Consider the following 14,397-nt stretch of genomic DNA (forward strand, 5'->3'; position numbering starts at 1 on the left):
CCTTTATTTACAATTTTATACGTAGTAAAGGTTTCTTTAGTTGTTTCGAATCTTTTTATCGACTTTTTAGAGGTTGATAATCTTTTAACGTTTTCGTATTGTTTTCATTATGTATTGAATCGAAGTTAATTAACTTTTCGGAATGGATCGATGTATTTGATGTGTGTAACATTTAGAACGTTCGTTTTTAAACAAATTCATTTTTAATAGGTTAAGTAGAGTTTTCGTTTTATTAGAAACTGTAGCGTGTAGGAACAGATATAGGTAAACATTGAAAACACGACTCATAGCATTTGTAGAAGTTTTAGATTATCAAAAAATAATTTGTTCAGGGCAAGATAACCTTTTAGAATGGTTCTATGTATTTGATGTGTGTAACATTTAGAACGTTCCTTTCTAAACATATTTATTTTTAATAGGTTAAGTAGGGTTTTCGTTTTATTAGAAACTGTAGCGTGTAGGAACGGATATAGGTAAACATTGAGAACACGAGTCAGCGTTCGTGAAAGTTTTAGGTTACCCATAAACTGATAAATTCTATCAGCTCAAAATTATCTTTCCTTATTTTTCTAGTTTTCTCATTTTGAACAGGTATTTATCTTCGGATGATTTGTGTTTTTTTGCAATTTTTATTAATTCATAGGTTTCAAAGTCATTGTTTTTAGTATTCTATTCTTGTTAGTTTTCAGTCTTTTAGCTCAAATTTAGACAACTTAACCTTTCACACTCGCGATTTCAGTTCCATCTCGTAATTAATCATTATGAAATTTACTATCACAAAATTTAGTAAGGTAGTAAAATTGACTAAATCATAAAAATTGCTCGAAATCATTCGAAATTCCCAAAATCTCCCAATCGTTATATTATTGTACGAAATAAAAGATTTTAAGAAAGAAATGAAAAATATTTTCTTGTTTACTTACCAGTACCAGACATCAGGCCATCCCTGAAGAGAAGGTATTCCATTGCGGTTGCCCAGTTGAGGGGAGTCGTGTCAGTGTCGTTGATAGTGAAGGTCAGCGTGTAGGCGACGTGATTGTGAAGATTTTTACCTACGCCAGGTAGATCGTGAATAACGGGGACGCCAACAGCGTTCAACTCTTCTCGTGGGCCGATACCGCTATTCAAGAGTATCTGTGGCGAATTAACAGCACCTAAATGAGACAAAGAAACAAGCATTCAAATGACATTGCTTTTTCAGCTCAAAGAGGAAATATTTACATCACAATGTATGTGATTATATTGTCTTTTGGGACCTTGAACAAACCGGAAAAACCACTTTCGTATTGTTCGATTTTCGATGGTAATTGAAGAACATGACGATTTTCTGAATATATTTTTTGGAGGAAATGATGAAATCCAATCTGTCTACGTCGGTAATTTACAATATTTTGTATCATATGATACACTACATCGTTTTAAGATGCTATTGTTTCATAAATGCTAGCTGCATTTATGCGGTCAGTTCAACGTGAGTCATCTAATATTGCATTGTTATTAGATGATTTATAGCAGTTTACTTGTCTGCTATTTGCAGGATTTTTTTAAAACATCTGTTGAAAATTTTCAGGTTTATTTGATTGTGAGGTCTTTGTTTAAATCTGAGCATAAAATTGCATCTCAACTATTGATTTTTATTTGGGTATTGTGTAAGAAGGTAATTGATGATTTCCATTATCCAATGTCCTGATTACTAAGCAGTACTTACAATGTTATTATTTTTGAAGCAGAGATGGAGAGCTTAAAGTTAATAAATTATAGCTGACTTGTATGCATTCATCTTTTTTCGCATCTTAATCCTTGATGAATATTTCTGAATGGGAAATAGTTCCTATAAAGGTTGACACTGAGTCTGTTACAAAATGATTCCACAATTTGGACAGGATGTGGCCATAGACCATAACTCGGACAAAGGAACACGTGTGATTGGTAACGATCAAAGTGAAACACCGAGGATGTATGTATAGAACAAAAATCTAAAGCTATATGGCCTTGTAACTTAGCGTCCATCTTTGTGTAATAATTACCAACAGCCCCTCTATACGTGTCATCAGAGACACGTTAACCGTGCGTATCCTTTTCTGCAATAATCTTTGCTTCCTTTGTCCTCAGAAAGACATGCAATTCCTATCGTTTGCGAGGCTATCAACGTGCAATTATGGTTATATATTAAGATGACTTATTTATATTATGAACAAGCAGTTATTTCTTGAACAAAGAATTTTTAAACACTGCCTACTATCTGAGGATATTAATTTATCTTCCAGTAATAGTATATTATTATAATTTTGTACTAATATATTATATATGTAATATATAATAATATAATATATATATATTAATTCAATATATCTGTATATATTGTATTTAATATTTTAATTATTATTATATTTAATATATTGTACATTTTGTTTTGTACATTTCATTATAATTATATATTATTGTGGCAGTTTTAAAAGATTCTTCGAAACGAATGAATGTTTTTCAGGGATCTAGAAATGGAATCAGTTTATGAAACGTGCTCTCAGCTATCGTAATTTTACAACTATCGTTTGTTCGTTCGAGAACTAAAATTGGAAGTGGAAAATTAGGTTTCCATGTATGATCATGGGAATGCTGTATAGCATAAGATAATGTAGACCACAGAATTGGTTATCCAGTTGCTTTGGTAATGAGTATTTTTGTGTGAGAGATACTAGATGTCGATAGTGAAACGCGTTTCTTCCTGCTTTCTGTTTTCGATGGGCTTGAAAGTTGAGTGACAGCTATCATTTCATACGTCAACTAAGATTGTATGGTAAGAATAGATAGATATGAACGGAAACATCTTAACTAATTTTATATGATCTATGATATTACGTTTGCGCTATTTTTAGTGACTTTTTTACTGTTTTATCTCTTCTCTTTCAGATATGATTATGTCTCTCGAGTAATACTACTTTGATTTCGCAGATAGAGGTTTTATCGTAATTCTTCTTCCTCCTTCTTCTCTGCAATTTACCTGTTCAATTCTACAAATGATACTAATAAATAACATACGCCTGTGGAGCGACTCCTATTATTTAAATATTTCGCCAAAGTGGAGCTATTTGTCATAAATACGAATATGCTTTCGCATAGAAAGTACGTAATAATAAATACGTAAAATAAGTCCACAATCTTACATCTGAAATTAACAGTTATTACCTCATTATTATATTAACTGCTGAAGCATTCCCGTCGGCCATTTAACATATTCTTACACTGGATAGCTATAGATGAAAACCTGTTTCGCACGTCAACACAGGATAAGCTGTAGTCTGAGGATCTTAGTATACGTATGTATATGTTAATTGAACTCTGAACAGAATAAAATTAATCTTAATATGAACTTGATATAATTAATCTTGCATCATAGATTATTACACGATCCATATCTTCGATTCGCGGATGGCAGGCGTATTTCATCGAGAATCAATATCTATCGATTAAATCCAGTTTGATGCCCCTGGTCACTTTAATTCAACGCTATCGTCAGAACTATTCGGTTTCAATTACCTCCGCTTACGACCACTTCTTTCGCCACAGAGACACGGAGAACCTTTCCATCGTGAACGAATTCCACACCGACTGCTCTCTTGTTATTGTCGAATAGGATCCTGGTGACCGTGGAATTAAGCATTATGTGGAGGTTTGGTCGATTTCTAGCTGGACGTAAAAATGCTCGGGCAGTCGAAAGTCGTGAACCATTCCTCGAAGTCGTTTGGGCTATGGCGAATCCAGTGTGAGTCCGTCCGTTCAGATCCGCGGCACCGTAACCTGTCAATAGTTAATGGAAATTTGGTTTCTCTTAATATAGTGACATAGCAATATAACAGTATAGCAGTAAAGTAACAGAGAAATATAGTAGTAGATCAGTATAGGAAATTTTAGCACAGTGGTAGCATAGCAGTGTAACAGTATATCAGTGTGGTACTAGAATTAATTATAAAATATTATAAATATATTATATGTTATCTTATTAACAAGCTTATTGTACATTGGGAAATCATTTCTAAGTACTTTTAAGGAAATACTGTCAAGGTTAAATTTTTTAAAAGTTTTAGTATAGCGTTTTAGCAAAATTAGTTTTGGGTATAGGTACGTTACTAATATTAATCAAGTAATATCTGTACACATAGGAAACTCAGTCTCCCACAAAAAAATTGACAATGAGTACCACAGTGATATACAGGAAAATAAATAAACAAGTAATTCTAACTAATATTTGACAAAGCTCTTCAGGAAATTCTTCAAATGCCCCAGTTTGAACAATCTTAGTTTCAATTACAGCCTTAATTTTATTCAACTCGTTTCACAGCTTTCTAGTTTACATTTCTAGAAGATTGATCATTAACATACCTATCATTTCTTTAATAAATCATTAAAAGCTATCTTAAATTATATCCATAAAATCCTGCATCACAATTGCAAGTCTCAGTTGTCCTCACGTTTATTCATTGATTTCAGATGGAAGACTTCTCAAATTTAATGGGTTATTGGAAGAAAGAAAGGCGTGGATACCTATTACGTAAAATCATCAATCAACGAATTTCTTATTTACGACATTGATCCAGTTTCGCTTATTAACTCCGTTTGCCTTCACTTTCTTTAGCGGTGAACTCCCGAATTGATTACGTTCGTAAATAGGGCGCCATTTACAAATTTGTAACAAGGTCACTCGCGACCATCCATTATCGAAATTATGCATTACCATCGTTAGTGAAATGCCACCGACAAATATGGTGTCGCAATTTCGTCGCGAGAGATTGCGTAACAGGTTTTTCCATAGATGTCAAATCAGGTTATTGGACTCAGCAGGATTACGCGAGTAACAACAACAGGATTAAAGAGCAAGCGTGTTCTTCCTTGTCGCGTAATAACAGGTTAAACGCGACCCGAGTAAAGTAGATCGACTCGTTGTTAGCTCTGTTCTTTTCCCACTTTTTCCCCACTTTCTCGAGTATTTCTTTACACCGTGACTGAAGACTTATAATGGAAGTTAAACAGAAGTTTTTCAAACTCGTTTGCAGGAGCCATTTCTCGATCGGAGATCGTTCTTTTGGCAAAGTTCACTGTTCGAGTTGGAGTTAACTGAAAACGGGTAAAGTCAGGTTGACGTGATTTAATTCGCCCGTAATTTGCGACAAAATATCCGTTGTTGTTCGTTGGAAAGTTCCTAGACTTTCCGACAATCGATGTTAAGAATTGTCGTGTCTTTGGCAAGACTCCAAATGGATTATTTGCAAGAAAATTCGGTCCATTCATGAAATTCTGAATTTGGGCGAATACTATTTTTAGTGGGACATGGAATACGATATTTGGTATAGGAAATAGGCTATTTTTGAATTAGAGGAATTGGATCTTGGTTGAATTCCTCAAATTTCTCTATCTCGCCATTTAAATCCAGCATACGATAGTTTCACTCTGATTGGAGGTGTTTATGCCAAAAAATAGTAAAAAATCCTTTCATTGATAAAAATTGCATGTTTTAATAGCTTGCAAAAAAGTCAAAGTTTTCAATATATTATTGTAAAATTCTTTTAATTAGGGAGGCATTTAATTATGAGTTTTCAGAACACCCTAATATTAGAGAATTTATTCATAGCGCGTAAAAAAGAATTTTTATTTATATTTTTTAACGTAAATGAAAGGAAACAAACGTAACAGAAGTATTTCTTTATATGCACATCGGTATATAAGTGGCTGAGTAAAGTAACAGTTGAAACGCGAATAAAGGATAATTAAATACAAATAATAGTCGTTGATATTCGTGCTGATTTATCGGTAGCTTCGCAAATAATTTTAATTATCATTTGTAAAAATCACCACACCATATACATCTAAATATTTATCATTAACATTATTAACAAAGATACTGCACTCGATTGATTAGATAAGATATATTATCTCAATTAAATTATTATTAGCTAGATCTCAAGACCAGAAAGACTTCTGTTCCCACGAGTAAAATATCCAAGAAAAACGCTATTACGATAATTCATCTGATTAAAGAAAGTACCATAAACCGTTACGAAAGATCTGATCTAAAAGGAGCAACAGATAAGACGTTAGTTGGATAACATAAAATTAATATTAAAATATAGCTATTACCCGTAATAGCGGCGGCAGCTGTCATTATCAAACAGGTATTACACAAGCGTTAATTACTCCGTTGCCCTAATCGAGCTCTACTAACCCATTTTTAATTATGCAATCTAATCTTAATTCATGTATTACGCGTCCGATGTTAATTTCTAGAAAACGAAACTATGTAATCAATTAAGTAATTAAACGATAACTCGTCCCGTTTAATAACTATACTAGCCAAGCTAAAGACTGATAAAGAATAAACTCACCGAGTTCTTTTCCAGCTTCGAGGATGGAATAACTCAAGGGCGGATGATAAGGGAACTGCGTGACCGTGAGTGGTCCACCGACACCGTGATAACCGTAATCCATAGTGTTTGCTTGAAGATTATCTTCGCTCCTGATGAAATACGGAAGGACATCTTGATAAGACCATCCTATGTTACCGAGCCTGGCCCAGTCATCGTAATCCTTTCGTGAGCCCCTCATATACATCATGCCATTCATAACGCTGGTTCCACCCAGCACCTGGTAACATTTTAATTACACATTCGTTTCTTCCACTATTTCTGTATGCGTTGCGATAACGGTGGTCAAACGAGGATTATCGAGTACAAGGATGAAACAGCCATGTAACCGAATGTTAATAATAATTTATGGAACATTGATATCTTAGTAATAGGTTATACCTCGAATTGAAAGGAACATTTTTAGATGTACCTGGTAAATTCATTTTGTTTGTGAATTACAATTGGTAGGCAATTCTTCATATATCTACTCTGTGTGAAATTCACAAATCTTTTGATTAAAAATTGAGAATTAGGAATTAGGAATTATTATTCAATAATAATAATGATAATTTTAGTTAGAAGTACAGAGCAATATATAATCTAACACTTGTGAGTGGTACATACACGTGTAACAGCCCCTAAAATCAATTGTCATGAACATAAGGTATTTACAAAATGTATATGATTCTCTTCAGTGTATTTCACTTCACGTGATTACAAATTCTGTATTCGGAATCAACTACATAATCTGAAAAATTTGTTTAAGAATATTGTGGGACTTATTTTTATTTGAAAATTTTCGTGGTAGAGGTTTGGGATCGTCCTAACGCTACGCCTTCTCGTCAACGATTGTCACGCGATTTTTTGATACACATATCCTTGGCATGTGCTGCCGAATGTCCTCTATGAGCACTCTTTCATCCGTGCCGCACACGCCTCAATCGCACCGCCATAATCTTTCATCTACGCCGCCGTTATCTAAGTCGCACTGCCATATTCTACCCATAGATACTGCACAACTTACGTTTCTATAATACATACCTTCCCTCTAGGCCAGTAACACTTCCGATCATCTTTATTCAGACACGCAGTATCTTCGCTTTCGGTGTTGTACTGCCAGTCTATGTCAGTCCCAATGAAGTTGAAAAAGAACGAGGGTATTTGTGTTCCAGTGGGTTCATCTAAGCCAGCTTCTAGCAATAACACCGAAAATCGTGGTTCTTCAGATAATCGTGCTGCAACTGTTGCACCTGCACTGCCACCTCCAATAACTACGAAGTCGTACCTGAAAAGCAATGCAAACAAGCTTCGTTCGATTTTCCACCCTAATCGATAATTAAACACCTTTCCTATATACAGGGTGTTCCTGATTGTAGGTGTGAAACTTTGTCAATATATTTTATGGGTCTAGATAAGCAGAAATGGAACATTTAATACTTTATTAAAAAGTTGGTGGAAAAATATGAAATACAAGGCTGTGTTTACTATCTGCAGTCGTTAAATTGATATTAATTATTCATTTAATACAAATTGTTATTGTTGATATGAATTTTAATATCGAATTCTTGAAGGTAATCAATGCTTCATTTCTATAAGCTACAACTTTTTAATAAAGTATTCAGGAACTTTTATTTTTAGTCATAATTCACTGAAAAAGTTTATGCGGAGAAATTTCGAACATCCTGTAATTTATTTCTTCTTCTTTTATTTTATATATTTTCTTTTCTCCATCACTGTTTGGATAGTTCAATACTGAGCCATAAATTTTTCATTGTTCATTAACCCTTTAGGAGCGGATGCCCAAATATAGGCAGCATAATACTTTTACTTATCAGGCCAAATGTTGTGTATATCACAGTAGGAGACAATTTTATTATCTTCATCGTTGATATTGAAATTTTTAAAAAATATAGCAACAGTGTAAGTCGAAAAATCACTGTGCATAGAATACCTGGTAAATCATTAGAAATACCAAACTGAGGGAAATTCTATAAATAAAAGATATCAAGAACAACGATGAAAATAATAAATTTATTTCTCAATGCATACTATGATCAGTATCATTGTAATAACAGTTCACAGGTTAAAATGATTTCTTTCAATTTTAATACCAAAGCACTTTATCGATACTTAACCATTAACATCTAAAACCAGTTATCATCATCTGGTTTTAAAAACAGGTATATAAATATATGTATAGGAATATGTACAAAAATACGTCTTCATAAGCTGACTACGTTTTAAATTCTTAATCAAAACGAAAACAAGATGAAAACCAGTTAGTATTAGCAAATCCAAGGGGTAAAAACATAAACAAAAAGTCTCTTGACTTTCTATTGTACATATATATACATATATTAACAATTTCCTACTGTGCATTCCGTGGAATCAGTCTGTCTAGCAAAACCGTGGCTCGCATTATATCTAAAAGCCAAACTCTCACAAGCAATAACCCAAAGAAACTGCCTAAACACGAGCAAATCGTGTTGCATAATCCATTCCTCAAAGTCAAGTTTTGCGCGGATCAGCTGTGGTCTCACGTGTTAGCTCTACTTCTTACGAAATGCGGCCTGTTATAGCGAACAAGGTTACGATTTCACTTTCTTCAACGTGACAGGTCAGTCGGTCATTTGACGATCTTTCGACGCTAAAAATCGACTCATCTTCGAAGAAGACGCCGATTGCCGTCATACGAATTAGAAACTGGGTTAAAGGAACGGAGTGTCCTAGGTATAGGCGACTGAGCCAAGCGAAAGGTAGATTTCTCAGTAGTTTGTTGGGGACGCTCATGCCAAGTGGTAATGGTATTTTGAATGCCACGAGGTTCATGCAACCGTATGCACTCCATGAAATGTACACTTGCCTCGTCGAGGGACAACGACTTTACGCGTAGAAATGTGGGCCTGAATAGCCAGCGTGTCTTTCATTGCTACTTTTGTCAAGTGTCCAGTATGTTGCCAAAGCCAGTGGTTCTAGACGAGAATGGTGAATAACTCTCGTTCTGTGTTCTCTTCGATGAGTCTATTTTACGTAATACGATAATGTCCAGCATTGCAAGCTGCTGAGGATTCTCGACCCTCTGATCCTCGTTTCAGAGAATCCTCTGTGATTATCTGTTATCTTTTTAAGTTTTATGATATCGTATAAATTTGTTACTTTTTAAACTAGCGTATTTATTGTTCGAAAGTTATTATTCGCATATTTTATATAAACTGGAATATTTTTATATGGGAGATGTTCAGTTTTATTGTTCTCTTCGTATGAGGATAATAATTCTTTATCTATGTTTTTCTTCTTCTTTGTATGAGATTTATGTCGTACCGACCAAGGGATTATTGCGACTCCAGTACTATGTTTTGTTGTACATATTTATTTGTTCGAGATAATTTACTGCCTCTTTTATGTGGCTCTGAGTTGTCAAATGTCTGTGTCTGATTTAGGTCGATCTTTTGTCTTTGTGGTTTGGTTTCTTTGCTCATTGTATGTATTGTTGCAAGGTATTATTTATTGAAACATCAATTTTGACTGAATTGTTGAATATTTTAATATTTTCCTCAGTTTCATTGTCCACTTTTACTACTAATTGGGATATTTGAATTTGCTGGAAGCAAACCTCATTACAGTTACATTTTAATGAGTCGTTGTTTTAAAGGAATTGTAATGATTCCTAAAGATTTTATTAATGTAGCCAGAAAATCCTATGCTCGATACACATTTCACTTTATTCTTGAATATTCTCCTAATATCTTGAGTTTGAGTGTCATTGGGAACGAGACAATTTTCAGACCAGTTACAAGAGAACCAGTTCTTCTGACTGAAACTGGTTGCTGATTAGACTTATCACAAATTTGCCTGTGTTACTTTGTTAGATGCTTGGTCTGTTTCTAGCAGTTCCCATTCTATGAAAGAATCTAGTAAGAAACCTTGCAAATTTAATAAATAACAGTCGTCGCGATTGATGTTTAATTATTTATTAAATAATACAATATATCATCTTGTTTCCTATCTATTTTTAATCGATACACGAAATTTCTTATATTTCTTATGCTTCCTATCTTCCACTATATCTTCCTCAAGTCTCGATTATCATATAAAGTAGTTCTCTGCATTCAACATTTTCCTCGGAATTTTTCTTTCATTTTGTACAGTATTACCTTACTTCCTAATATAAATATATATAGTTTAAATTTGTAATACTCGTTTGTGATATATTTTATAATTCAAATCAATCCTTAAGGCACAGGCTAAAATTAACGAATCTTCGCTAAATGGGTTCCAGAAATGGGTAGCCGCCATTGTTAACATTCCTGTATATTATAATTATTCTCTCCACAACGATCCCAATGGAACAAGATCACCTTTAACCCGTTTATACAATCGACGTCTGCGAAACTCCTTTTCTCCTTTGTTGCTTCACTTCTGCTAACCCATCCTTTTTACTTTTCCTAAGTATCGGTCGTAAAATAAAATTCACGAGCCATTACTCGTTTCTCAATGCCAATTTTACATGCTTGCGCAACAGAAACTTTCCATAGGAAGACAGTTTTTCTCTACCTTCGTTACTAATTTCAGCAATATCACGCTGCCCGTTAACATTACAGCCACGGAAATTGATTAAAACGTAGCGAAGCAATACCCTCGATGACTGGCCCCGTTCTGGAAAACCTGTTTCCATCAACCGTGCAACGATAGCGAAATTATTATCATCCTCGCAATCCTTTTTATCGATATCCTCGTTAATCACCGTCGATCATCGCGATACGGTTTCCACAGATTCCAATTAGGGATCTCTGGCTGAGATTTAACACGTTCACTGTATCCAGCTTTCGAGTCGGTGTACACCATCTACACCTGTCCGTATACCTGGGATATCAACTCGAATGTAGCAGATAGATAAACATCGGGAATTTTAATAATCGTCAAGAAAAGTTTCGATAATTATTCAAAGACTTTGATACAGAGCATGAAAGAACGTTTTACAATACGGTGGGAATGAGTGATGGATCATTTAGATCGGAGCAGTGGATATAAGTAAACGAGGAGTATGATTGGAGTGTTAGAGGTGTGAAATAAGGGTATTTAGAGCGCGTGTTTGAGACGACGGCGTGAATCTGTGTATGGTGTGAAATCCAAGGTTTTGGACGTGGTAGAATGGCTTCTAGAATTGTCTACACGAAGTGAAAGAGATAGGGAGGTAGAGGGAGAAATGGAGTACATACGTGCACGAGGAGTTTAGAATCCGGAGTTCAGAGTTGACAGAGTTTATCAGAGGGAATTGAAAATAGTCACAAACACGGTGTAATCGAATAATTATTATTTTTATCAAATATTCGAGACCTTTACGACTCGATGTCACTGACATCACGATAACCCGTGTTCTCTCGAAAGAAACATCCCAACTCTTCATCAGCGTTGCAGCTGCTGATACGATATTCTCGTCAGTGCATCATTCGATCCCTAATGACGTTAGGTGCAACGCTTGCGAAACGTTGGAATACTTCTTTCAGGACGTCACGATTTACACCTGGAAGCTTAATTTTCAGATCGTGTTAGCAATATTTTACCACACAGACACGGAGCCTGTATCGGATTTATCTGTTGGCGTTCTAGCTAATGAAAATGTGATCAGCAGCAAACCTGTTAGAGGGAAAGAGGGAAAGAGACCGTGGCCACGGCTCGTGTCACTCTATCTGGAATTACGCAGAAGAAGCGTGTTATGTAATGCCTGGTACGCATGAGAAACGCGAAAACGAGCTAATTAAATGCATATGAACCGATGAACGTGTATCTCTCGAGAAATCGGTTAACAACGCTTCATCCCTCGCCGCCATTTCATCCTGGATACTCGACTAAACAACGCGGTGTGACGCAAAAGTTCAATGAAACAGTACAGAACGTGTATCAGTGATGGTGTACACGTACGTTGCGTAGAGAGGCAATAGTGACTTGGCGGACAGAGCAGCAGACACTCGGGAAACCGGGTATGCGTAACAAGAATGTTTAAATCGAAGTTATGAAATAGCTCCTTGAACGATGATATAATTGATACAGGAGCCACGTCGGGAGCTGCTTATTTGAGAATAAACAGCTGTCATTGTTGTGGAATATTATTCATGGAGTATTACTGTAGAAGCAGAGGGAATTATTTTTCAAGTGACCTAGGTTCCTCCTAGAAAGTTTGTAATAGGGGAACTATTAAATTGGTCCAAATGATTGATTTCCGATTTTTTATTCTCACATTTGTGAAAATTAATGTTGTTTTCTAGTTGCATGTATTTCATCACTGTCGTCGTATGACTTTAATTAGTATTACATATGTATGCTATATTTTAAGTGACCGAGGTTCCTTCCAGAAAGTTTTAATACTGGATTAAATTAATTAGATTGACGAGCTTCGAATGTTTTGTTCCTGCATTTATTAAAATTAATTTTTATCGTACAATTTTAATTATTAGATTGGTAATTCTAGTGTCAAGTAATTTCTCGTTATCCTCGAATGGAAAGAAAATGTCATTTAATATGGCAACATACTGTGTTTAGGTATACATGTCACATTGGTAATTCTAATCTCAAGTAATTGAGCGTTTAATTTAACTTAACTTTACTAATATCAGATCATCTGCTTTCCCTAACAATATGCATACCATGTCAGTGCTAGAGGTTTATTTTATTTCTCAGTAATTTCTCCTTCAATTTTCTTCTCCATGTCCCTAGGAGAAACTTATCGATTTCGAAGTTCAGTTCAAATAACTTCCTTTAAATAATCTTTCTTCCGAAGCCTTCTTCTTCCATTCGTCAGAGATACCTTTTTCGAAGGTCTCCATATTATACGAAAAGAATCCATCTATTTTGGGTCTTAAAAGAATTCGCTCCGACTACGCGAATTTAAACTCTGACTTGGAATAATCTCTCATACTCTAATCAACGTCACTCGGTCCTCAACCAGTATCTCCACTAAATACCCTTTTCCATCATACGTTCCCTCTTTCTCTCTCCGCCTCTCCTTTGATCACATCCGGATCTTCTACGAAAGCTGGCACACACACGAACCTCGCCTTGCCGCGTTTAACCGCGGACGATCCTGACGATGCACTTTCAATTTCACCCAGTTACCCATAACTCAGGCCACGGATTCGCGGCTGCCTGAAACCGCACGAAGGATCTAATAGCCGAAGCTGGTTGCCTCAGTCCGCATCCGGCATAAGTGCAAGCGCAGATCCACGGGGCCAGGCGTGATGCAACGTGAGAGAATCATTGGAACAATGGTACCGGGCCATTACGCGTGGATACACACGCACACACATATAGACAGGCAACAATTTCACGGATACATATGCATGGATGCTCGCTTCCGAGAGGGACAGAGACGAAAGGCGAGTTTCTATACGGGCATTACGTGAACCGTGTCCGCGACAATTAAGAGGGTCTTCAACCGGTGTCGTTCAACCGATCGCGAGACACTCTGGTTCCTGTTCGAACGACTTTATACCTTAGTCGAGATTCTTCCGGAATCTCTTTCGATTCGCTCCGATGCCACGTCCCTGATGTGGCTCTAATGAAACGGAGCGACTAGGGAAGAGGAAGGATTTATGGGGCATATACGGAAGCCAGATGGAAAAAATGGCGTCCGTGAGATGGAGGAGGAAGCAGGATAGAGGCCATCAGTGATATCGATCGTACGAATATTCTATCGAAATTTCTATCCAATATTCGAGTTATTGTTAGAGGAATCTTCAATATTTTTTAGTATCGAGATTTTCCACGTCATCTGGTTATGCATTATCGTGAAATTTTGATGATGAATATCTAAATATGGTTGATCATAATTTCCGTGGTAAATATTCGCATCAGGATTCGAGATTTTTGAATGAATTAATTACGGATATTTCGAAAATATTATAGCTAACGTTTTGAAATTTCGAGTTTGGATCATACACTTCTGTATGTCCATTATCGAATTAAAAGTTGAAATTAACAAATAAAAATAGTATTTTCTTCT

General features: G+C 35.6%; 1 protein-coding gene across 1 annotated transcript in view; it reads right to left on the bottom strand.

The window, feature by feature from the left end:
- LOC108555249 (glucose dehydrogenase [FAD, quinone]) overlaps window positions 1-14,397 on the bottom strand; it is a 40,402-nt gene that overhangs the window by 4,087 nt on the left and 21,918 nt on the right. The window contains exons 3-6 of the mRNA XM_017910809.1: window positions 7,440-7,683; window positions 6,378-6,636; window positions 3,538-3,798; window positions 924-1,154 (exon numbers count right to left, since the gene is read on the bottom strand). Of these exons, the coding sequence (XP_017766298.1) occupies window positions 924-1,154; window positions 3,538-3,798; window positions 6,378-6,636; window positions 7,440-7,683 (995 nt within the window). The remainder of the gene's footprint in view (window positions 1-923; window positions 1,155-3,537; window positions 3,799-6,377; window positions 6,637-7,439; window positions 7,684-14,397) is intronic.

This window comes from Eufriesea mexicana, unplaced genomic scaffold (genome assembly GCF_001483705.2).
Source record: "Eufriesea mexicana isolate 0111107269 unplaced genomic scaffold, ASM148370v2 scaffold167, whole genome shotgun sequence".
Taxonomy (NCBI): Eukaryota; Metazoa; Arthropoda; class Insecta; order Hymenoptera; family Apidae; genus Eufriesea; species Eufriesea mexicana.